Source organism: Hylobates moloch, unplaced genomic scaffold (assembly GCF_009828535.3).
Source record: "Hylobates moloch isolate HMO894 unplaced genomic scaffold, HMol_V3 SCAFFOLD_21, whole genome shotgun sequence".
Lineage (NCBI taxonomy): Eukaryota > Metazoa > Chordata > Mammalia > Primates > Hylobatidae > Hylobates > Hylobates moloch.
This window is the reverse complement of record NW_026652296.1, coordinates 13676519-13700131: the sequence shown is the minus strand read 5'-3', so window position 1 is coordinate 13700131 and position 23613 is coordinate 13676519. Positions and strand designations below refer to the sequence as shown.

At 44.6% G+C, this 23613-nt stretch overlaps 1 protein-coding gene across 1 annotated transcript in view; it reads left to right on the top strand.

The window, feature by feature from the left end:
* The window catches only part of EYA2 (EYA transcriptional coactivator and phosphatase 2), a 293839-nt gene that overhangs the window by 196409 nt on the left and 73817 nt on the right, over nucleotides 1-23613 (top strand). The window contains exon 9 of the mRNA XM_032142563.2: nucleotides 6652-6735. Coding sequence (XP_031998454.1) covers nucleotides 6652-6735 — 84 coding nt within the window. The remainder of the gene's footprint in view (nucleotides 1-6651; nucleotides 6736-23613) is intronic.

The window sequence follows — 23613 nt, the reverse complement described above, 5'->3', positions numbered from 1 at the left end:
TTTTTTTTTTTTTTTTTGAGACGGAGTCTCGCTCTGTCGCCCAGGCTGGAGTGCAGTGGCACAATCTCGGCTCACTGCAAGCTCCACCTCCCGGGTTCACACCATTCTCCTGCCTCAGCCTCTCCGAGTAGCTGGGACTACAGGCGCCTGCCACCACGCCCGGCTAATTTTTTGTATTTTTAGTAGAGACGGGGTTTCACCGTGGTCTCGATCTCCTGACCACATGAGGTTTTCAACAGGATGCTGTGGGATACATGCAGATAGTTAGATGATAATCATCCTGAAACAGATTACCAAGTCTACCATCTCACAAAGTTACTTTTTCTGTCTGACAAAAGCAGCTAAAATCTACTTATTTAACAAAAATCCCTAATACAATATAACTTTATTAACTTTAATTCTTGTGTTGCACATTAGATCTGTATACTTGTCATTTGTTATGCAAATGTAGTATTATTGGCTGGGTACTGACATTTTCCCAAAAACAAAACATTATGCCTAGGGGAGGGTACCAGTAGAAATAGGCAAATGGATGCCCCAAAACCAGAAGTAAGCTACTGTTGTCTTATCAAGGGAGGAAAATGAGCAAACTCACCGGTTTATACTTCTTTGGAAAAGGCAGTCAGTTGCTGGCCTGAGTGTGCTGGGTGTCTTGGTAGGATTGTCAGTGCCAGGCAGTTCAAGTGCACCAGCGTCACATCCCTATTTATAATCTGTATACTTTATGCGGCAGCTGCAGTGCTCAGCCACAAACTCAGACACACTCAGAAAGATCATCTTTGTCATTTCCTTAAAAAGCAATGTAATTTTAATTCTGAGTCCCCACCCCACCAGATGGTAAGAAATTTCATTTCATTATTAGGGACCCTCCACTCCCAGGATTAAATGAGAATCCAGGGGGTCAATGGTCTCAGAAACCAGACCAGCCTCTGACATCCAGTGTGGCTGGGTGGCCACTGCCACCTTCATTGTCAAAGCCTGCAGTCGTCACTAAAAGTCCAGCCACTCTCTGGTGTTTCCATGCTATACGATGGATATGGAAATCATTGTTGAGCCTGAGAACCTTGAAATATTCACTACAATTCTTTGGTTGCAAGCAACAGAAACCAGTTCCGGGCCCAGCACAGTGGCTCACGCCTATAACCTTACCACTTTGGGAGGCCGAGGTGGGCAGATTGCTTGAGTCCAGGAATTTGAAACCAGCCTGGGCAACATGGCAAAACACCATCTCTACCCCAAAAAAAAAAAAAAAAAAAAAAAAGCCAGCCATGGTAGCACACACCTGTAGTCCCAGCTACTCAGGAGGCTGAAGTGGAAGGACCGATTGAGCCCAGGAGGTCGAGGCTGCAGTGAGCCATGACCACACCACTGCACTCCAGCCTGGGCAACAGATTGAGAACCTATCTCAAAAAAAAAAAAAAAAAAAGAAACCAGTTCTGGTTACTTAAGCAAACATGAATTTAGTAGGAAAGGACAATGAGAGGAGGCCGTAAAACCAAGTTTAGAAAGAAAATAACAAAGACATTGTTGAGAAATCTAGGAATGCCAGAAAGCAAACATTTTAGAGTGCAGTGTTGTGTCCTTCAGTGTCTGATTCCAAGAAGACAGTATCCCAGTGGCCTAGCTTGGGACTTGCACTTACCCCTTAATTGACAGCCCCACCAAAATAGCACACAATGGGGAAGGAAAACTAGGATGCTCTTTTCAGAAGCCCTGAGGTTGGAAGCTAGGGGTGGGGACCGGGACCTCCAAGCAACACATGCTGACTTCAGCATGTTCAGGGCATTTGATATTTAGCCAGTGGTCCCTAGTTCACCTGTTGCAGTTGTTTATAGCTGGGCTCGGTTCTGATCACCCTGGAAGATATTAAATATCCTGAACATCATGCTTGGTGCCCTATACTTGGTCAGCCTCCTGAGGTCTACCAGCAGCCTTGATCCATGCTAGCGACCTGGTGCAGAACAAGTGTTCCCACTGTTCCTGGGGCCATTCTTAGTCCAGGGAATTCTGTTCTTGCTTTTTGCCTTATTCTTAAAGCTTCATCCTTCCCCCAAATAGAGGAGATTTTCACAATCCCTTCAGTGGGTTTAGGCCTTTGCAAAAGACTGAAAGAAAACGTATTGGCGTCAGGTTGTACTTGCTGTCTGCCTTCCCATATTCCTAGGATCTCCTACCAGCTTGAAGATGCAGAGCTTCGAAAACACAGAGAGCCACACATACATAATATTCCCTCCCCACAAGAAAATGATTCCGTCACCTAACATGTTTTCTGCTCTCCGCAGGGGAACAGCGGGGGTAGAGAGAGATTTTTCCATTAAACTGAGAAAGAGGTGGAGAGGGTTATGGCATGGAAGTCAGGGATTATAGGGTGATATTATTCTGGAAACATCTGCTTCTTGATTTCAGCGTAAGTACCACTGGGCAAGAACCATTGAAAAGGTGTGAGCTGTGTTTCACTTCTGTGCTTAATGTCATCATAGAAGGTTTGCTTGGGTCACACCTCTTAAGTCTTTGGCTGTTTTGCTAATGACTGAAGCCCACGGGAGAGAAATTATGTAGAAGTGGAAAGGAGGAAAATTCTGAGCATGTATTAGTTAAAATCCTTCAGCTGCACGTGCCAGGGACCAACTTGGGCTACTTAGGTGAAAAAGCAGAATTTATTTTAAGAATATAGGGCCTCTCTTAGAACTTAAGGGCAGAAGTAAAGTAGAGTATCAGCAAGGTACTGGAACCAGCCAGGGAGACAGGGGCAAGAAACTGCATGTGTGCCTTCTCTTCCCATGTGCCACAATGAAGGTGACAGAATGCCCAAACCATAGTGTCCTGGCAGTGCCCTCATGCACTAGTTACTGGGCACAGCTTTCCTCTGGGCCTCCTCACTCCTCCTCTCCCTCTACTCCCAATGAAACCAGGTCCTGGTAAAGTGTTAGTTTCTTTGTATCTTTCACCCTCTGTTCTTGTCTCTGCAGACTGCCTGTCAGATCCCGGGGTCTGGGTGCAGCCCATGCTGAAGTCTGAGGGGAGTGGGTGGATGGGCAGAAAGAACACTCGGGGGGCCATAGGCAGGTGAAATGTAGTTTTATTTAGCAGCTTTCTCATCAGCAGCTTTCTCACATTAGCTGTCTCACACTGTCCACCTTTATCTTGGCTGTCTGCTTCGGCTCTGCGGCTCCTGCTGCCCTGACAGCTGCAGCTGCGCAGCAGGCTCTCTCTTGCCTTCAGGGTCAGCAGCTTAACTCTTCCTCTCTCTGGGCACCAGCGCAAGCTGTGCCGTGGCTCCCCTCTGTCTATCTGCAAGACAGTCATTCTCCCTTACAGGGGCCAGTAGCTTCATTACCTCTCTGGGCACCAGCGCCTGCACAAGAGCCACATTGAGCCAAGCTGAGCCAAGAGCCATGCCCTGTGCACAGCGTCAGCAGGGCAATTATATCTTCTACAGACAATAGTGACTGCAAGCCAAGTATGAACTTACACAAACAGGTTATATAACAAGTGGAGGTGTGCACCTGCATGCCAAACTCGCTGAGTCACGCAGGCCTGGATTTCCATCTCAGCCTAGTCCTTGACCAAAGCACATCCGTGTGCCTTATGCTGCCCTTGTCTCCCCTTCAGATCACATGGCTAAACTTGGCCACCAATAGCCTTCCCCAAAAGACAATTACTTTCTTCCTAGCCCCAGTTTTAAATTGCAAAAAAAAAAAGGTCTCTGACCCACCCAGGGTTAAGGACGCACCCTGGTCTGCACCATGATGGCCTAGGGAATAGGGTTACCTGCAGAATGGCCACCAGGAACTTAGCCACTAAGAATCTAGGATGGTGAAGTAGGAGAAAGGGTTGGATTTTTTTCAGAGGGGATTTAATGGATAAAGTAAGGGAGTCTGCTCTAAATTTGCCAATATTTGCTGATTTTTAAAAATTCTATTACTGAAATTTCTAAATTTAATTTCCTAAGTTCAACCCCAGTGAATGCAGATAAGTTAGGACTTGGCATATTTGAATCTCAGAAGGTCTTCTCAAACACTGATTTTCAAACATTTTTACCATGACCCATAATAAGAAATATACTTACTATGATGGCCCAGCACATATATGCACATAAATATAACTGGTCCAAAAGATTTATGAAATAATGCTTAGCCTTACTAATTGCTTCAGAAATCCCTGTACTAGAGAATCTGGGATGCTAATACCTTTTTCATTCTAGATATTTCTCTTAACTTTCAAAGGCATGGCAAATGCCATTGTGTTAATACAGCCATTGACCTCCAGAGAGTTTTAAAAGGTGGCCCATTCAAGATTGCAGACTGGGAAGGGGCATTTGCCTCCCCTTCTCAACACCAGCTACAGAGTTAGTCAGGTCCTTTGTCCTTGAAAATAATGATCACCAGAAAAATAAAGAAAATCAACAGTATGAAAAATAAAGAACAAGATTAACCAGGCATAGTGGCTCACCATGCCAGCACTGTGGGAGACCAAGCTACTCAGGAGGCTGAGGTAGGAGGATTGCTTGAGCCTGGAGAGTAGGTCTAGGCTACAGTGAGTGATGATTACGCCACTGCACACAGTGAGGCCCTATCTCAAAAAAAAATTTTTAATTAAAAGGCCAACATAAATAAATGGGATAAGTTAGAAGCGAAGTAATTTAAGAAATATTAAATAACTTAGGAAAATTCTAATTGGTTTTCATGTAAAAACTCAAGATCTTGCATCCATAAAATAAGAAGTGGAGGCTACTGGGAAAAGAACACTCAGAGGGAAAAAAAATTATTGGAAATTTTTTAATTACTGCAAAAATAAAAAATTTAATAAGGGTTGTAAGAGAAAGTTTAAGAAATCTCCCAGAACATAGATCAAAGAGACAGATTTATTAAAAAATATTGTTTACAAGGAAAGGCAATATCGACCCAAAAGGTTTGATTTGACTATTGGGAATTTCACAAAAAGAAAACAGTAGAAGAGATGGGAGAAAATTATTAAAAGAAATAAGAAAATAAAAATTTTCAGATCTGTAGAAAGATGCAAGTCATTGAGTTGAAAATGCTCAAGTGCCAAACAGAATTCATTAAAAAGAAGACCATACCCAGATATATCTTCATGGAATTTGAGGATACCAAGTATAAAGAAAAGATTCTTTAAAATTCTAGAAAGAAAAAAAAAAGGTAAAACTACAAGGACTAAGGAACAGTGAAATACCAGATTTCTCATCAGTGACCCTGGACACTTAAAAAATAATGGAGAAAGAATTCTTTCAAATATCTATAGGATATTGTTTTCAAATTGGAATTCTGTACCCAGAGAAACTATGGAGAAAAATAAAGATATCATCAGATATTCGAGAATTCAGGAAGATTACTTTCCATGTACCATTTCAGGAAAAGCAATTTAAGGATGTATTCAAGCAAAACAAGGAAGAAAACCGAGGAAGAGAGACTTGGGATCCAGAAAACAGTGGATCCAACCCAGAAATACAATGAAGGGAAGTCTGCAGCAAGCTTAAAAATGATCCAGTCCACATTGGAGCTTTCTATCACTGAAGATAGATATCTCCAATATAGAGTGTGTGTCTGAATTTGACATTTTAATGAAGGTACATTGTTGCAAACAAAAAATAAATGTAATTAATAAATTCTGACAAAAACAAAAAAGTTACATCAGACAGGTATACATATATGAACAAACTGAGATATGACATGATTTTAATTATGATGGAGTACAAGTAAAGAGAATACATACAATGGTAGGGGCATTCTCCTCAAAGTCAATCTGGGGATATGACATTGGACACATAGAGAAGACAATGCAATCTTAGCATACTACTTGGCTCTGTAGTGAAAAATAATCACAAAATGTAAATGTATATTACTAGTTACCAACTTTTAAAATTAACATAGGCAGAGTGCAGAAAATTTAACCGTAGTTATAAAATCAATGTACAAACAAGTTTATCCTCATTGATAATATGAAAGTAAAGCTACAGCTGATAGACATTAGAGGGGGGAGGATGTATGGGAAAAGGTAGGGACTCCCATATCTATAGCTCCATATTTGTTTACCTTTTTAGCCAAGGGAGAATGTCCAAGGAGAATTGGAATAGAGGGATTCACATATGAGAATAATGTAAGTTTCCAGAGAAACAACAGAGATTTCCATGAGTTAAACCGTCACCTTTTAAGACTGCCCAGTCAAAAGACATTGTCTCGAGTTGAAAAATCAGTCAGTCAGGGTATAAATATGTTACTTAGAATTATAGAGGTGATCACCAGACTTGCTAAAAACAGAAATAGTTGAGTGTATGGTGAACAGTGAATTTAAAATGGTAGTATTTCATTTTATAAAATGAGTTATATGATTTTCGTTGTTGATTTTGGCCTGAATCCTCCTTTTTGAGCTTTCATATGGAAGGCAAGGACAGACTTCTTGATTCTGACATCTTTTGAGTTGATAAGAGCCCAAAAACTGGGTATCCAAATACGCATGACACAGATAAGGTTGGATGGGGATTCATGACACATCAGTGAGTTACATGTTTTGTAACCTAAAGATAATGTTTTTCGAGACTTCTTTTCCTCCAAGGGAATGAATTTCTGTAGACATTAAGTCAGATGCATGTGAGTCCATTTGTCTCCATTCTCTTCCTCTCTTTCATCACAGCGTGTGTTCGTGTGGGACTTGGATGAGACAATAATTATTTTTCACTCCTTACTCACGGGGACTTTTGCATCCAGATACGGGAAGGTAAGAATCCATTTTGTCTCTCTCTTTGTGTGTTTTCAACATGACTGTCTGTCCAGCCAGTTTGTCCTGGGAATCGTGGGGACAGTTTATGAGGCAGCTTCTCCAACAAAAGCTGCCCTTTGGGGTCAGCCCAGGTTTAAAAATTCCTATGGCATTTTCCTTTCCCATGTGAAAATGTAATTAGCTTCCCCTTCTATTGTCTCCCATGCCTTTCCTTCCAACGTTTGAAGCAGTCAACATTTACTTGATAGGAAATACACTTGTTGTCTTCAGCTGTCTCCCTTCCTAAGACAGTGGGCTATGCTGCAGCCAAAGCCAGTAATTCTAGCTAGAAAACGAGGTAAAGTACTTTTCTTCTTCCCTGTTGTTTATCCTAGTGTCTCCGGCAGATGAATTTAATTTTCCTTCTGTTTTTTTGAGACAAGGGGGAGGCATCGTCAGCTCCAGTGTGGATCTTAGCAATCGTTTTGCAAATGTATCATCAACAAATTATGTCGGGGAACCATCTAGTTAGAATTCTAGGCAAATGCTATTGGCTGAATCGTGGTGGATGGAAGAGACCTTGAAACCACTTTAATAATGCAAAAATGAACTTAACTGCTAAAACCCAAACCTTGCCAATTATTTGGGTTCATCCCATGGGCTACTGAACAGACCACGAGCGGTTGCCCTAGACATCTGTCATCTCTTCAGGGGCACGCATGGGGTGGAGGGGCAGTACTTAAGACGACAGCCTAGTTTTCATCTCCTCAGAGGTGAGTGACCCACTGGCAGCTGCTTCCATGCATGGGTAGGAACCTTGAGACTTGCCAGCGCCTGGAAAATATTTCTGTTTCTGTTTAGAGACCAGGAATATGATTTGACATCACTTCATGGCTTTTCCAGCTGCTCATGTTTTTTATGGGGGTTGTAACAAGCTGGATGTGTAATTAGCAAGATAGATTTATCGTCTGCCATTATGTTGTAAAGAATATAAAAATGGTGTTGGTGGTGCAGAAATCTCATGCCATGTAGGAATGCCGTTAATATGTCTAGCAGTGCCTGTGGGAAATCCGGCATGCATTTTTGGACCATGCACAGCTTAGGTAAAAGATGGCAGAGTCAAGAGCTGCTGAAAACACTGAAGAATGGGCTCCGCAGCCACTGCAAAAATTTGGGCTATCCCAAAGGGGCCACAGTAGTAAGTTGCCGGCTAAGTCATGGTGTTTTATGGTTTTCCTAACCACTCCTGTAAAGTCACCTCCCCTGAGACACAGGCACTCACTCATCTTGCCCTTAGAGGCAGCCTGCTGTGAAGTTCCATAGCTCCATGCAACAACTCACTTAGTATGGATTGTGTAGGGATGTGTGATCTTGGGTATGATTTTTGTATCTGTGTCTCCCCAACATTCCTTAAACCAAACTGTGGGCTCTCTCAAGTCAGGGACAAAGCCCCGAGTTCCTTTCTGGGCCCCATGTCTCCTGGCGCATGCCATTCCTCACTGCCAGCCACCTCTCTCCCACCTCACCACCCAATTCCAGCCCCTTCACCTCCAACTCGGCTTCCTGTCTGGTCTCCCAGCTTCCACTCTTGCCCACTGCAGCCCCCTGCGTTGGAGTCATCCTGAAATACAAGCTTGGCCATATCACTCTCCAGCCAAAAAATCTTCAGTGGCTTCCCCATTGACAAGCCTACCCCTAGCCTCCAAGGCTCTTCATGAGTGGCCTCCTGCCCCATTCTCCAGCCTCCTTTCCTGCTCTTACCCTGAGTTGATTTTGGTGCTTGAACCTGCCACATTCTCTCCCATCGCTGCTGGGTTTCTCCCAGAAAATCTTGAGACAAAGAGTGAGTGTGAGTAATCTATCTGGGAGGTAATCCCCGGAAGTACCGGGCACAGAGTGGGGAATTCAGGCAAGGAGGGAAAGGAAGCCAATACAGATTACACAAATATAATACTTACTGCCATGGGCAGCTGGGGCTCAGTCCCACCAGGGACAGTGTAACCCACCCAAGGAGTGAGGGAGCTGGGATATTTACCTGCAAATTCCCTTCCATCAAGGGTTGAAGGCTTTTCCTGGGAATGGTCTCCCTGCACTTCTGGCCTGTCCCCAAGAAGCCGCAGGGGCAGCCTTGGTGGCTCACACCTATAATCCTAGCACTTCGGGAGGCCGAAGTGGGAGGATTGCTTGAGGCCAGCCTGGGCAACATAGTGAGACCCCATCTCTTTAAAAAACTTAAAAATTAGCCTGGTGCGGTAGTGTGTACCTTTGGTCCCAGCTACTCAGGAAGCTGAGAAGGGAGGATCGCTTGAGCCTGTGGTGAGTTATGATCGCACCACTGCACTCCAGCCTGGGCAACAGAGCAAGACCCTGTCTCAATCAATCAATCAATAAAAAGGGAGCCCCAGGGTAGAGCATCACAAATGCTAACTGTGGAAGGTTTCTTCATTTATGTACAGAAGTGGTGACAGTTGAGGGGACGTGGAGCTGGGGCACACTGGAAGCCTCTGCTATAATCTAAGATGTTCTAGAATGTTCTTTTATTAAGTTAAATCCTACTTATCTTTCAGTTCTCATTTAAAATGTAGCTTCCTCCAAAAGGGCTTTCCTCACTACTCCTCTCCATCTAAATTGCATCTGTCCTCATAACTGTGTTTTCCATTCATGTCATAATTATGTTTATTGTATGTCTTCCTTCTAGGCTATAAGCACCATAAGGGCAGAGACCATGAACATTTTTTTTTATCTCCCCAACCACATACAGTGCACAGGGCAGAATTGCTCAATAAATGTTGAATGAATGAATCAGGGTGATCCCCTAGAATGTTAAGCTGCATGAGGACAGGGACCTTTGGTTTAGTTTGGTTTTGTTCATAGCTTTATCACCAGTGCATGGAACAGTGTCTCCCACTTAGTAGGTGTCAAGTAAATATTTGTTAAATGAAGGAAGGAAAATAGTATCAAAACAGAAATTTTTAACTGGTGGCCACTGGCCAAATTCATACTGCAGATATTTCTCTTTGGCCCCCAGAGTGTTTGAAAAAATGTGAATGTGTCGCCAACATTTAAAAATCAGGAGATTGCACAGACCAAAACAATCTAGATTTCCAGCTCTTCTTGAAAAATTAGGAATCTGGCAATCCTGCATTCCCCTGGGGCCGCAATCAACAGGAGCAGAGGAGGACTGCCCTCTTAGAGGGGGTGGACATTCTCCAGCCCATCGCAGCCCCCACCTGGCCTGGTTAACCCATTCTTGGGACTCTCTGGCCCCATTGGTATCTGAGTTTCAACATCCATCCTAGAATTACAGAATCATAGAAGATTAGAGTTGGAAGGACTTAAGAGACCATCATGTCCAGTTAGTCTCCATCGTCCATAAGGAGAAACTGAGGCTCAGAGGGAGTAAGATCATCCAAGAAAGTATGAGAAACAGACTCAAGCTCACCTGCCTTCCTCTGTGATCTCTGGATGTCCAGGGAAAACTGAGGTGAAAAGCTCTTGGAGCACCCAGATCACCTGTGCATCTTCATGACTCTCCTAGAATTTTCCATTCCCTCCTCCAGCTCTCACTAAGGTGAGGAATGAGTATTATCATTTGCTAAATCTAGCAGCCTTCAGAGAGACCCAAAATAATTGTGACTTAAACAAGATGCAAGTTTATTTCAGTCCTCAGCAGTCCAGATGGAAGCAGTTCAAGCTGGGGAAACTGCTGCGCAGCACCAGAGACCACGGCCTCTACAGTCTTATTCCCTGCCATTTTTTGGAGTGTCACCTGCATTGGCAAGATAAATCATAGCTTACCCCCATGTCTACATTCCAGCCAGTAAGAAGCAAGGATAGGAAAAGGAGGACTTGCTTCTCTCTTTTGATATTTTTATTTTCTTGTCCCTCTTTTTTTATTATTTTTATTAATTTTTTTAGAGATAGGGTCTTGCCTGTTGCCCAGGCTGGAGTGCAGTAGCACAATCATAGCTCACTGTAACCTCAAACTCCTCACTCAAGCAGTCCTCCCACCTGAGCTTCCTGAGTAGCTGGGACTGCAGGCAAGTGCCACCATGCCCAGCTAATTGCTAAAAATTTCTTGTAGAGATGAGGTCTCACTGTGTTGCCCCTTACTTGTCTTGAACTCTTGGGCTCAAGTGATTCTCCCACCTCCACCTCCCAAAGTTCTGAGATTACAGGCCTGAGCCACCACACCCAGCAATCCCCACTTTTTTAAAGGCCAGACTCAGAAGTTGCAGGCATCACTTCTGCTCTTATCCTATTAGGCAGAACTTGGTCAGATGGCCTCATCTAGCTGCAAGCGAGTCTGTGAAATGTAGTCTTTATTTGAGGCAGTCATGGCCAGTTAAAATTTAGAGATTCTATTACTCTGAGAGGGAGAAAAGAAGAATGGGTATTAGAGGACAACTAGCAATTTCTAGCCCAAAGTACTGTATAGTAAAAGGAAAAACAATTAAATAGAAAACTGATGAGGAAAAATAAAATTAGTTATATTTGAGAGGCCTAAGGGACAATGGGATTTGTAGGTCTGAAGCTCCAGAGAGAGGTCTGCACTATGGCTCCAAGCTTGGATGTCAGAGAAGTAATAAGGATCTAGAGGAGAAGCGTGAGCCCCATTTTGCAGACAGAGTAACTGAGACCTGGAGAAGTTATGTAGTTGGTGAGATATTCATGACAGAACCAAAACTCATGGCCTCAGCTTCTGGCTCACAGTTCTTTCTCTCTGTACTTTCCCAGCACTGCAGCCATGTGAAACTTGTTATTAATAGCTGTCATCAAGTATGACATTCAGTTTGAAGTACAGTGTGTTTAAGCTACAAAGAAAATTTACTGGAGCACAATAATTGAAAAACCCAGGGATACCTAGGATGCAGGTCTGGCTGGATCCAGATGTTTAAGCAATGTTCTTAGGTCATTCTGTATCTCTTAGCCAGTTTTCTCCACGTGGTAACTCCCTCTCAGCAATCCCAACTAAAAACTGGAAACTTCTAGTACCCACATTCCAGCACAACTTCTAGGCTTGAATCTCAATGTCCCAAACTGGGTCACATGCCCATCCATATGCCAACCTCTGTAGCTCTGATTGGCCAGCCAAATTAAGAGCCCACTCCTGGCATGGGAAAGGAGAGGCAGATCAGCTCCACCTCAACCAAATAGAGTGAGAGAGGGAGGATGGTCCCCCAAAGGAAACTGGAGTAATCCTTCCAGAAGAGTATGAAGGCCCATGGATGTCCAGTGAATGGGCACTGGATGCCAAGATCCCCTGAACATCCATGACAAGAACCAGCAGCACTTTGCTTGTGGCCATCATGCTGCATACCATGCAGGAAGCCAAAATCATTAATAGTACCAGCCAGAGGGAGGACTTGCTGTTTTTTGGGGGAACTAAGCCTAACAAAGCTAAAATGATTGGGGAATGATTCAAAATAGGGTGTTTGAATTTTAAGACAGAAACTGGGCTCCCTTTCTGTTCCCAATCAAGGGATGTGCTGCTTGAGGCTGTCATCTCTTCACTTCCTTTTCATTTCTTCCTCCCCAGTGCTCAGAGCCAGAACATCCCTTTGGTAGCTGTATCTCCCAGCATCTTGTGGATCCATTAGAAATTCCCTAGAGAGCTGGAGCAGCCAGTGACTGCTGCCTCTTTCCTAACCCCTCCCTTCCCCTACCACCCTCCTCCGCAGTCTCTGAACTCTGTTTTTTTTTCCAGCTGATATTAGGCAAATGCAAGGTGGTCAAGAGCCTTTGCCTGTGACCAGGAAGGGATCCTAAAAGGGATCAGTCAACTTTCCTCCAGGGATTCACGGGGAGTCGCCCTGACTCCTCCTCTTCTACCTTGCCTTCTAGGCAGCCCACTACCAATATGAAGCTCAACTCCAGGACCTGTTGTTGTTGTTAATAACAGTTTTATTGAGATATAATCTACATATCATAATTTACCCTTTCGATGTGTACAATTCAGTAATTTTTAGTATATTCACAGAGTTGTACAACCATCACCACTCTAATTTTAGAATATTTTCATCACCCCAAAAAGAAACCCTATACTCATTAGCAGTCATCCCCCCATTTCCTCCTCCCCCTAGCCCCTGACAACCACTAATCTTTCTTTCTCTACAGATTTGCCTCTTCTGGATATTTCATATAAAGGGAATCACACAGTACGTGTGATCATCCGTGTTGTAGCATGTATCAGTACTCCATTCCTTTTTATGGCCACATAATTTTCCATTGTGTATTAGTCCATTTTCACACGGCTATAAACAAATATTCAAGACTGGGTAATTTATAAAGGAAATAGATTAAATCGACTCACAGTTCTGCATGACTGGAGAGGCCTCAGGAAAGTTAACAAACATGGCAGAAGAGGAAGCAAACATTTCCTTCTTCACAAGGCGATAGGAGAGAGAAAGTGCAGAGTGTAGGGGGAGGAACCCCTTACAAAATGATCAGACATGGTGACAACCCACCCACCCACCACAAGAACAGCATGGGGGAAACCACCCCCATGATCCAATCACCTCCCACGAGGTTCCTCCACCAACACATGGGGATTACGATTTGGATTGTGATTCAAGATGAGATTTGGGTGGGGACACAGGCCAGACCATATCACATTTCATGGATAAACTATATTTTGTCTATCCATTTATCAGTTGGATAGTTGAAGTTTGGGCCATTATGAATAATGCTGCTATGAACGTTGGCATACAAGTATTTGCATGTGCATATGTTTTTAATTCTCTTAGGTGTATGCCTAGGAATGGAATTGCTGGGCCACATGGTAACTCTAGGTTTAACACTTTTGAGGAACAGCCAGATTATTTTCCAAAGTGACTATATCATTTTACATTCCCATCAGCCATGTAAAATGGCTCCAATTTCTCCACCTCCTCATCAATATGTTATTGTCTGCCTTTTTGGCTATAGTCCTAGTAAGTATGAAGTGGTATCTCATTGTGGGTTTGATTGGCATTTCCCTAATAATGTTGACAAATGACTAGTGATGTTTTTATGTGCTTATTGGCCATTTGTATATCTTCTTTGCAAAAATATTTATTCAAATCTTTTGCTCTTTTTAACTGGTTTGTCTTTATATCATTATAAGAGTTTTTATATATCTGGATACCAGTCTGTTATCAGATATGTGATTTGCAAATATTTTCTCTCTCATTCTATGAGTTGTCTTTCCATTTTCTTTGTGGTATCCTTTGAAATACCAAGCTTTTTATTTTTATGAAGTGCAATTTATATATATTTTCTTTGGTTACTTTTGCTTTTGGTGTCATATCTGAGACCCTATTGCCTAACCTAGGTCACAGAGATTTACTCCTGCACTTTTTTCTAAGAATTTTCTCATTTTAGCTCTTACATTTAGGTCTGTGATCCATTTTGAGTTAAGTTGTATGTATGATGTGAGGTAGGGGTGCAACATCATTGTTTTACCTATGACTATCAAGTCGTCCCAGTAGCATTTGTTGAAAAGACTCTTCTTTCCCCCACTGAACTGTCTCAGCATCCTGTCAGAAAATCAATTGGCAGCCAGGTGCAGTGGCTCACACCTGTAATCCCAGCACTCTGGGAGGTCCAGGCAGGTGGATTACATGAGGCCAGGAGTTCAAGACCAGCCTGGCCAACATGGTGAAACTCCATCTCTACTAAAAATACAAAAATTAGCCAGATGAGATGGTTCACCTCTGTAATCCCAGCTACTTGGGAGGCTTGGGCATGAGAATTCCTTGAACCCGGGAGGTGGAGTCTGCAGTGAACCAAGATCATGCCATTGCACTCCAGCCTGGGCGACAGAGCCAGACTCTATCTCAAAAATTTAAAAAAATCAATTGGCCATAAATATGTTTATTTCTTGACTCTTAATTTTATCCCATAGATCTGTATGTATGCCCTTATGCCAGTACCACTGTCTTGATTACTATAGCTTTGTAGTAAGTTTCCAAAACGGAAAGTAGGAGTCCTCCACCTTTGTCCTTATGACCAGTCTTAACCTTTATAATTGGCATCTCCATTGGTTTTATTTTTTGTGGTTTCAACACAGCCTTTGCACTTGCTGTTGTTCCCTGTGCCAGGAATGCCTATCTCCCCATTTTCTACTGGCTCCTTTATTCACGAATCTGCCCAGTGGCTGGACACAGTGGCCCACGCCTGTAATCCCAGCACTTTGGGAAGCTGAGGCAGGCAGATCACTTGAGGCGGGGAGTTCGAAACCAGCCCGTCCAACATGGTGAAACCCTGTCTCTACTAAAAATACAAAAATTAGCTGGGCATGATGGCAGGCGCCTGTAATCCCAGCTACTCGGGAGGCTGAGACAGGAGAATCACTTGAACCTGGGAGGCGGAGGTTGCAGTGAGCCAAGATCACACCACTGAACTCCAGCCTGGGCAACAGACCAAGACTCTGTCTCAAAAAAAAATAAGAAACCTGCCCAAATGTTTCCTCATCAAACCACCCGATGCGTTAAATATGTATTATTTATTACCTGCCCTCTCCAACACACACACATTTGAATGTAAACTCTATGAAAACAAGCACCAGGGCCAGGATTAGCATTTTGTAGCCACAAAATTTAAGTGGGTACTGAGAAACAAAGTAATCAAGCTCAATCATATTTTAATGCGATATTTTAAAAATCAAAATTGATGCCAAAAAATCGATCATGAAAGAAAATCAAAATGTAAACAAAGACAGATGGTTGTGTGTGTTACAGCCCTGCGTTATTGTGCAATAGGAACCGTTTCCAATCAGCCCCCGACTCCCTGGCCTGAGTGGCTGTTACCTCTCCACAGGGCAGGTTTATGAGCCTTGGCAATGGCAGGAACAGATTGGCCAACAAGGGGCTTTAATATATAGTCATCTTTTGTGTTTTTTGGTTTTTTTGTTGTTGTTTTTTTTACTGTAGAGCTTTTATTAACTTTTTCTACTTGAGTCAAAATGCAGAAAAATGTTTTGATAAGTGTATGTAGGGGCCACATTTTTCCTTTTGCCTTGGGCCCTGTGGCTTGGCCTGGAATGGCAAGCACCAGGGTGGTCTGCCTCCCAGCTGTAGCCCCCAGACCTAGCACAGGGCCTGGCACATGGTAGGAGTTCAGTAAACGTTTGTTGATTACATGACTGTAATCAAGGGAATATTTTAAGTGTTAGTAGCAGGGAGAGATCTCAACCCACGCAGCATGCATGAAATAGAATTTTGGTTTTCTGTAATACAGTGGAATTCCTAGTTCCAGCCTTTGTTCTGCTGGGTTCTTTTTCCTTCCTCCCCAGTTTATATCAGACTTCCAGGGAGCTCACAAAGCACCCAGGGATTGGGTGAGAGTCCATGGACCATGAGTCCTCTGTCCACTTACGACACTGCTGACATGTGTCTGGTTCCTGTCCCTAGGGGTGCTTCAGGTCTGGTGGGATCTGGAATCTCAGTGGGGCTGGCTATGGTCATATCTGCCTGACCCCCTGGCCCAGACTGTCACCCTCTTAGGTTTTGCTTCCTGGCACACGTGGCAGGGTAGGGAGGCCTCTGAAAACCCCCTTCCATCCTTTAGCTGTTGGAAGTCAGGACAAGAAACCAGTGCCACTCGCTCACCACCCCAAGGCCGAAAAGCTCAAAATCTGCTACCTTATGAATTGGCGGCTGGAAGACAGGGAACTGAGGGAGCAAACAGAGAGTAACAACTCACGTCTCGCCCATGACCTTGTTGGCGGATACATCAGATCCTTCAGGGAGCAAACTGGAGTAGAAGGGAGTGTTTGGAAAAGGGAGGCATTTGCAGTCGTCACAGTGATTGGGGGCACAACAAATCCATGAATCAACCCACCAAGATACCATTAGTGGTCTCCATAGAAATGTATGCATTTTCTCATTTTATTCAACAAATATTTATCAAGTGCCCCCTGCATGCTAGGTTTACTGTTCTAGACCCTGGGGATGCAGCAGGGAACAAAGTCCATTAAAAACTCTGCCCTCATGGAGCTGATATCCTTGGGGAGAGGAGGGAAGATGATAAGCAAGATACATGGAAATGCAAGCGGCCAGGCACAGTGGCACACGCCTGTAATCCCAGCACTTTGGGAGGCTGAGGCGAGCAGATGACTTGAGGCCAGGAGTTCGAGACCAGCCTGCTCATTATGGTGAAACCCCATTTCTACTAAAAATACAAAAATTAGCCAGGCGTGGTGGCACGCACCTGTAGTCTCAGCTATCTGGGAGGCTTGAGGCATGAGAATTACTTAAACCCAGGTGGTAGAGGTTGCAGTGAGCCTAGATCTTGCCACTGTACTCCAGCCTGGACAACAGAGTGAGACTTTGTTTTTTGTTTTTTGTTTTTTGTTTTTTTGGTTTTTTTTTGTTTTTTTCAAAAAAGAAATGCAAGGCCAGGCATGGTGGTGTACCCCTGTAATCCCAGCACTTTGGGAGATTGAGGCAGAAGGATTGCTTGAGGCCAGAAATTCAAGACCAGCCTGGACAACATGAGACCCTGTCTCTAAAAAAAGAAAGAGAGAAAGAAAAAAGAGAAGAAGGAAGAAGAAAAAGAAAAAGAAGAAGAGAGAAGGAAAAAGGAGAAGAAAGGAGGAGGAGGAAGAGGAGGAGGAAGAAGGAAGGGAAGGGGAAAGAAGAAGAAATAATAATCCAGAGAAAAAGAGAAGTTGAAATTAAATTTGAGAAAATTGTGGCCAGGGAAGGAGGCCACACAGAGAAGTTAAATTTTGAATAAGGCCTGAAGGAAGTGGAGAAACAGAAATCTGGTGGAAGGGCAGAGGGAATGGCACATGCAAAGGCCCTGCAGCAGAAGTTTGCCTGGGGAGTTTGAGGGACAGCAAGGAGGCCAGTGTGGCTGGAGCACAGCAGACTGACTCTGAAGTGGGAGCTGGTAGAGATTTGGAGTAGAAGGACAGAGTCTGCCCTGGTTTCAATATGATTTGTTGAGCCCCACAAAGTCTCATGTTGAAATTTCATCCCCATTGTTGAAGGTGGGGCCTAAAGGGAGGTGTTTGGATCCTGGAGGTGGATCCCTCATTAATGGCTTGCTGCCATTCTTGCAGGAGTGAGTGAGTTCTCTTAGCTCCCGTGAGAACTCGTTGTTGAAAAGAGCCTGGCAGCTCCCTCCGCTCTCTCTCTTCCTCTCTCTCCACATGTGATCTGCACATGCTGACTCCCCATTTGCTTTCCACCATGAGTGGAAGCAGCCTGAGGCCTCACCAGATGCAGATGCTGGTGCCATGCTTCTTGTACAGCCTGCCGAACTGTGAGCCAAATAAACCTCTTTTCTTTATCAATTCCCTAGCCTCAGATATTCCTTTATAGCAACACAAATGGATGAAGATGGAATCTGAGTTCCATTCTTATTTATCTTTATTTTTTATTTATTTATTTTAGAGGCAGGGTCTTGCTCTGTCACCCAGGCTGGAGTGCAGTGGCATGATCATAGTTCACTGCAACCTCAACCTACTAGGCTCAAGCAGTCCTCTCACCTCAGCCTCCCAAGTAGCTGGGACTACAGGTGCACACCACTGTGCCCAGCTAATTTTTTTTAAGAGACGAGGGTCTCACTGGCTGGTCTCAACTCCTGGGCTCAAGCAATCCTCCCACCTCAGCCTTCCAAAGTGCTGGGATTACAGGCGTGAGCTACCACATCCAGCCTGAGCTCCATTCTGAAGGAACCCCTCTGGCTGCTCCCTGGGGAGAGGAGAGTGAAAAGTGGCCAGGTTGGAATCCTGGCGATGGGTGAGGAGGCTATTGCACCAGTTTATCTGAAAGACTGAACTGTTTTTCTCAGTTTATCCTTCCCTCCACCCAGGGAGTAGAGATGCAGGCGGTGGGGAGCACAGTGGGCTGGGTATATTTTGAAGGCAGACCAGCCACAGATAAAGAAGGTAAAGGGAGTCCTAATTCTCACCACCAAGCTGCAAAGATGCCCTGTTTTCCATCCAGGGTCTCTGCCTGAAGAGACCTGATTGCTTCTACCCCTATTGGCAACCAGCCAATTCCTCCTGAACAAATTCCTCAAGCTTTACTGCACATTTCCTATACACCAAGCACTCACTATCAATTTTATTATTTTCTTAAGTTAAGCCTCAAATGCACAGCTTGAGTTATTCATATTCTTTGTCCACACAAGGCCCCTTTCTTATTTCACGCAGGTACCAATGTGTTTCCTTTTAAACCTATTTGTGCTCCTTTCCCTCCCCTCCCTTTATAGCTCAATGTATAGCCTTTTGTTTGTTCCCTGTAAAATATACATTCTCTTTTTGTGTGCATTTATTTCTTATGTGTCTAGATGGCATTGTTTAAATACCCTGTGTTTCTTACCTTTCTCCCTCTGTGCTATGGTTTCACTTATTTATTTCTGAGACAGGGGTCTCGTCATGTTGCCCAGGCTAGTCTCGAACTCCAGGGCTCAAGTAATCCTCCTGCCTCAGCCTCCCAAAGTGCTGGAATTACAAGCATGAGGCACCACACCCTGCCTGCACCATGGTTTTAGATCCTCCCACATTGCCATACACACAACTCTATCACTCTAACACAATAGTTTTCAACCAGAGGAAGTTTTGGCCCCCAGGGGACATTTGACATTCCCCATTTTTGGGGAATGGGGTACTACTGGCATCTAATGGGTAGAGGCCAGGGATGCTGCTACACGTCCCACAATGCACAGGACGGCCCCACAACAAAGGATGATTGGGCCCTCCAGGTCCATAGTGCTGTGGAGGAGGGCCTGCATCTGACTGCCACACAGTCTGTGGTGCTCCAGGTCTTCCTCATGCCCCCTCTCTTCAGGGAGGACACTCAGGCTTCCTCAGCTCCACATCAGCACAGACAGAGCTGTGACAAGCAACCTTTATGGACTGCTCTGAGCTTTACACCCTCTCTCTCATTTAATCCCCACCATGAACCTATAAGGCCCAGCTGCTCCCTTTATACTCATTTCCAGAGAAACTGAGGCCCAGAGAGATGATGTGACTCAGTCAAGGTCACCCAGCTTAGGAGGGATGAAAGCCAGGAAGTGGCCCACTGCTCTTTAATTTATTTTTTGTTTTATTTTTCTGAGACAGGGTCTCACTCTGTCACTCATGCTGAAGTGCAGTGATGCAAACATGGCTCACTGCAGCCTCAACCTCCTGGGATCAAGCGATCCTCTCAGCTCAGCCTCTTGTGTAGCTGGGACCACAGATATGCACTATCATGCCCAGCTAATTTTTTATGTTTTTTGTGAGACAGGGATCTCACTTTCCCTAGGCTGGTCTCGAACTCCTGGGCTTAAGTCCCAAAGTGCTGTGATTACAGGTGTGAGCCACCATGTCCAGCCACCCCACTGCTCTTAAGCACGTAACATGTCCCTAGTGATCCATGTGACTGCCTCAAGGGTAAAAATTAAAAGCCTCGAATGAACTCTTCTGCTGCCTCTTAGCTCATGGAGCACAGGGACTGGGTCTGATGTGTTCACAGCTTTATCCCAATATCCAGCACAGTGCCTGGCACCTCCACTGGACAAATATTTGTTGAATAAACAAACAAACGGCTGCCAGGTAGGGAGTTTTCACTTGTGTGATGGCAAATACAGCAGAAATAAGATTCCAGGGCATTCACCCACAAGGGAGCAGACAGCCATGTGTGTGACAAGCAGGTGCCTTGCAGCCTCTGTCTCAGACTGAGATGCTCCATGCCCACCTAGCCTGGCCTCACCCAGAGCCTGGCCCACAGCAGGGTCTCAGCAAAGGCTTCACAATTTTGTTTTCAGACATTGCATCCATCTCCTCCTTCCTGAAAATGTCTTTGTTCTACTGTCCTTCATGACAGTTTGGCTGGGTATAGAATTTTTGTTTGGAAATAGTAATTTTCCTTCATAGTTTTAAGGCATTTTCCCATTGACTCTGGCTTCCAGAGAATAAATGACAGGTGCAGTTGGTCCTGATTGAAGTAGGCCAAAGGGTGCTGAGAGAGACATCTTGAAGAAGTGAAATTGATAAAATACCTGGTACATCTGAATGTATTGAGAGGATTTTTTAAAAGATCATTATTAACTCCAGGGGAAAACAAAAGGCATGAAAAGTCATCGTAGTTTACTACCTGGCTTAGCTGTGTTATCAGTTAGCTACATAACTAATCACCCCAAGACTTAGTGGCATAAAACAATAAGCATGTATTCAGCTCATGAGGTTGTTAGTAGGCAGAGAGGTTCTACTGAGCTAGCCTGGGCTCTTGTATGTGTCTGCAGGGTCAGCTGGCAGATCAGCTGGTAGAGAATGGCCTCAGCTGGGACAACCTGTCTCTGCTCCATGGGGTCTCTCATCCTCCAGCAGGCATGTCCAGGCTTTTTCTTGTGGCCTAAGCAGTGTTCCTTTCAAGGAGAGAGACCTGTCTTTAGTCCTCCATTTGGAACTGGCGTGCCATTTGGAACTGGCATGCTGTGAAAGATGGGCAGCACTGTACCCTGGGGCTTAGAAACGAGCCCAGATCATTTCTGCTGCATTCTGTCAGCAAAAGTAAACATAAGCCAGCCCAGATTTAAATAGAGCAGTAACCCCACCTCTTGAAGGGAGAAGCTTTACTATCACACTTCAGAGGGTGAAGATGTAAGGACATTGAGTCTTCAAGCAGTCAGCCTATGCAGTAATCACAGCAGCATGAACTCTGACTACTACTAACCCAATAAAAATCATTCACTCTTGGGAAGCCGAGGTGGGCAGATCACTTGAGCCCAGGAGTTTGAGACTAGCCTGGGCAAAATGGCAAAGCCCCATCTGTACAAAAAAAAAAAAATGTTTTTTTCAAAAAATTAGCCAGGTGTGGTGGTGTGCACCTGTAGTCCTAGCCACTCCGGAGGCTGAGGTTGAAGTATCCCTTGAGCCCAGGAGTTAGAGGCTGCAGTGAGCCGAGGTAGCACCACTGCACTCCAGTCTGGCCAACAGAGCAAGACCGCTGTCTCAAGCAAACAAAGCTATGACTCTATTTAGGAGGAAAAGGGAACGAGAAGGATGCATATGTACGGTAAAGGTAGCAAGAAGAAAATCCACATTGCCCATAGTGGGATCAAATAATGCCTCAAAGTGAAAAATCAAAAGCTGTGTAATTATAACCATGCAACTTAGAGACAGGGCAGTGAGTATCAAGATAATGAATGAAGGGAAGAGTTGAAGAGGGTGACAAAGGGAGAATGAGAGGGCGTGGCAGGGAAACTGCAGTCTTATAACAAGCCTTGTGGAACTTTTTGAGTATTTAATTTGATAAAAATTAAAAAGTAACTGATTTAACTTGATTATATTATGCATATAAAAGAATGAGTTATGCGAGACTACATCTGATCAGCTCCTTGCTGAGAGTAGAGATTAGGCATAGATTGGAGAAAGAAGGTATCCACGTGGCTCAGATAGTCAAGGAAGACTTCCTATAAGAGGAAGCATCAGCTGAGACTTCAAAACTAGGCCAAAAAAAAACACTTAGGCACGTTTGGGAGTTTACAGTTCACTCTTACATTATTTGACTTAATTCCACAACCGCCTTCTTGAGGTGAATAAATCAGGAATTATTGTTACTCTTCTTATTTTTCAAATGAGAAAACAGTTCCAGGGAAGTTGAGGGACTTGCCTGAGGCTCCAGAAGCAGGGAGTGGCTCCAAAAGTTAGATTTCATGTTCACGCTCTTTTTTTTTTTTTGAAACAGAGTCTTGTTCTGTCGCCTGGGCTGGAGGGCAGTGGTGCCGTCTTGGCTCACTGCAACCTCTGCCTCCCAGGTTCAAGTGATCCTCCTGCCTCAGCCTCCCTAGTAGCTGGGATTACAAGCATGCACCACCACGCCCGACTAATTTTTGTATTTTTAGTAGAGACGGGGGTTTCACCATGTTGACCGGGCTAGTCTCGAACCCCTGACCTCAAGTGATCCGCCCGCCTCAGCCTCCCAAAGTGCTGGGATTACAGGTGCAAGCCACCTTGCCTGGCCAGATTTTATGTCCAAATGCAACAAAGGCTAGCTGTGGCTAACTTAACCACAAGGAAATTGATTGGGAGGGTATGAGGAAGTTTTCAGGATCCAGGAGAAGAATGGAGCAAAAGTTGGGGCTCCCAAGAAGGAGGAGCTGATGAGGTGGCACCTTTAGGCCTTACAGCTACTGTTTCATCCTTGAATTGCTCCAGTCACAGGAGAGAGGGGCTGATCGGCTGTGCCTGGGACCTGTGCCCGCCTCTCAGCTAGGCAGGGTTAGACACCTTGATGGACGGCCCACCAAGCCACCTGCAGTGGGGGCAGGCAGTTCCCCATGAGGAACCCAAGGAGCTGTTAGCAGAAAGAATGAGAATGGATGAGAGGCAGAAACCATGGGTGCTCACGCCAGGAGCAGAGCCAGCCTCCACATCCACACTCGGGGCTGTCTGCTGTGAAAGGTGGGCAGCGCTGTAGCCTGGAGCTCAGAAATGAACCCAGATCACACACTTTGTATTCACCCACTGCAAAGGTCATTCCCAGGCTGAGATTTCTCTAGAGAGAGAAATGCCCAGCATCTGCCACCAGCACACGCCTCTTTAAGGGAAACCCACTCTCCTGAGACACACAGACCTTAATGCTGCGGCTTTTCAGAGCGAATCACTGCCTCAAACACAGCTGAGCCCACATCAAATTCCTAGATGGGTTTTTTTTGTGGATACGCCGTGGTTTCAAGGGGGACATCACTGTGCTGCTGGGATTTCTTATTTAAATGGAACTGGATGTCATTCAAAGTAGCAGTGGCTGGGGTCACCACCTGTTCCCTGACTTGCCTTTTTAGTGATCATCCACACAGATATCTGTTTGTTCCATGACTTTGGGACTCATGAGTCAGCTCTTCTGTCGGGGGAGAATGGGCAGAACTCACCGGGAGCCTCACAGGCTCTCTGGAAGACACCTGTTGGTGTGATGGCTA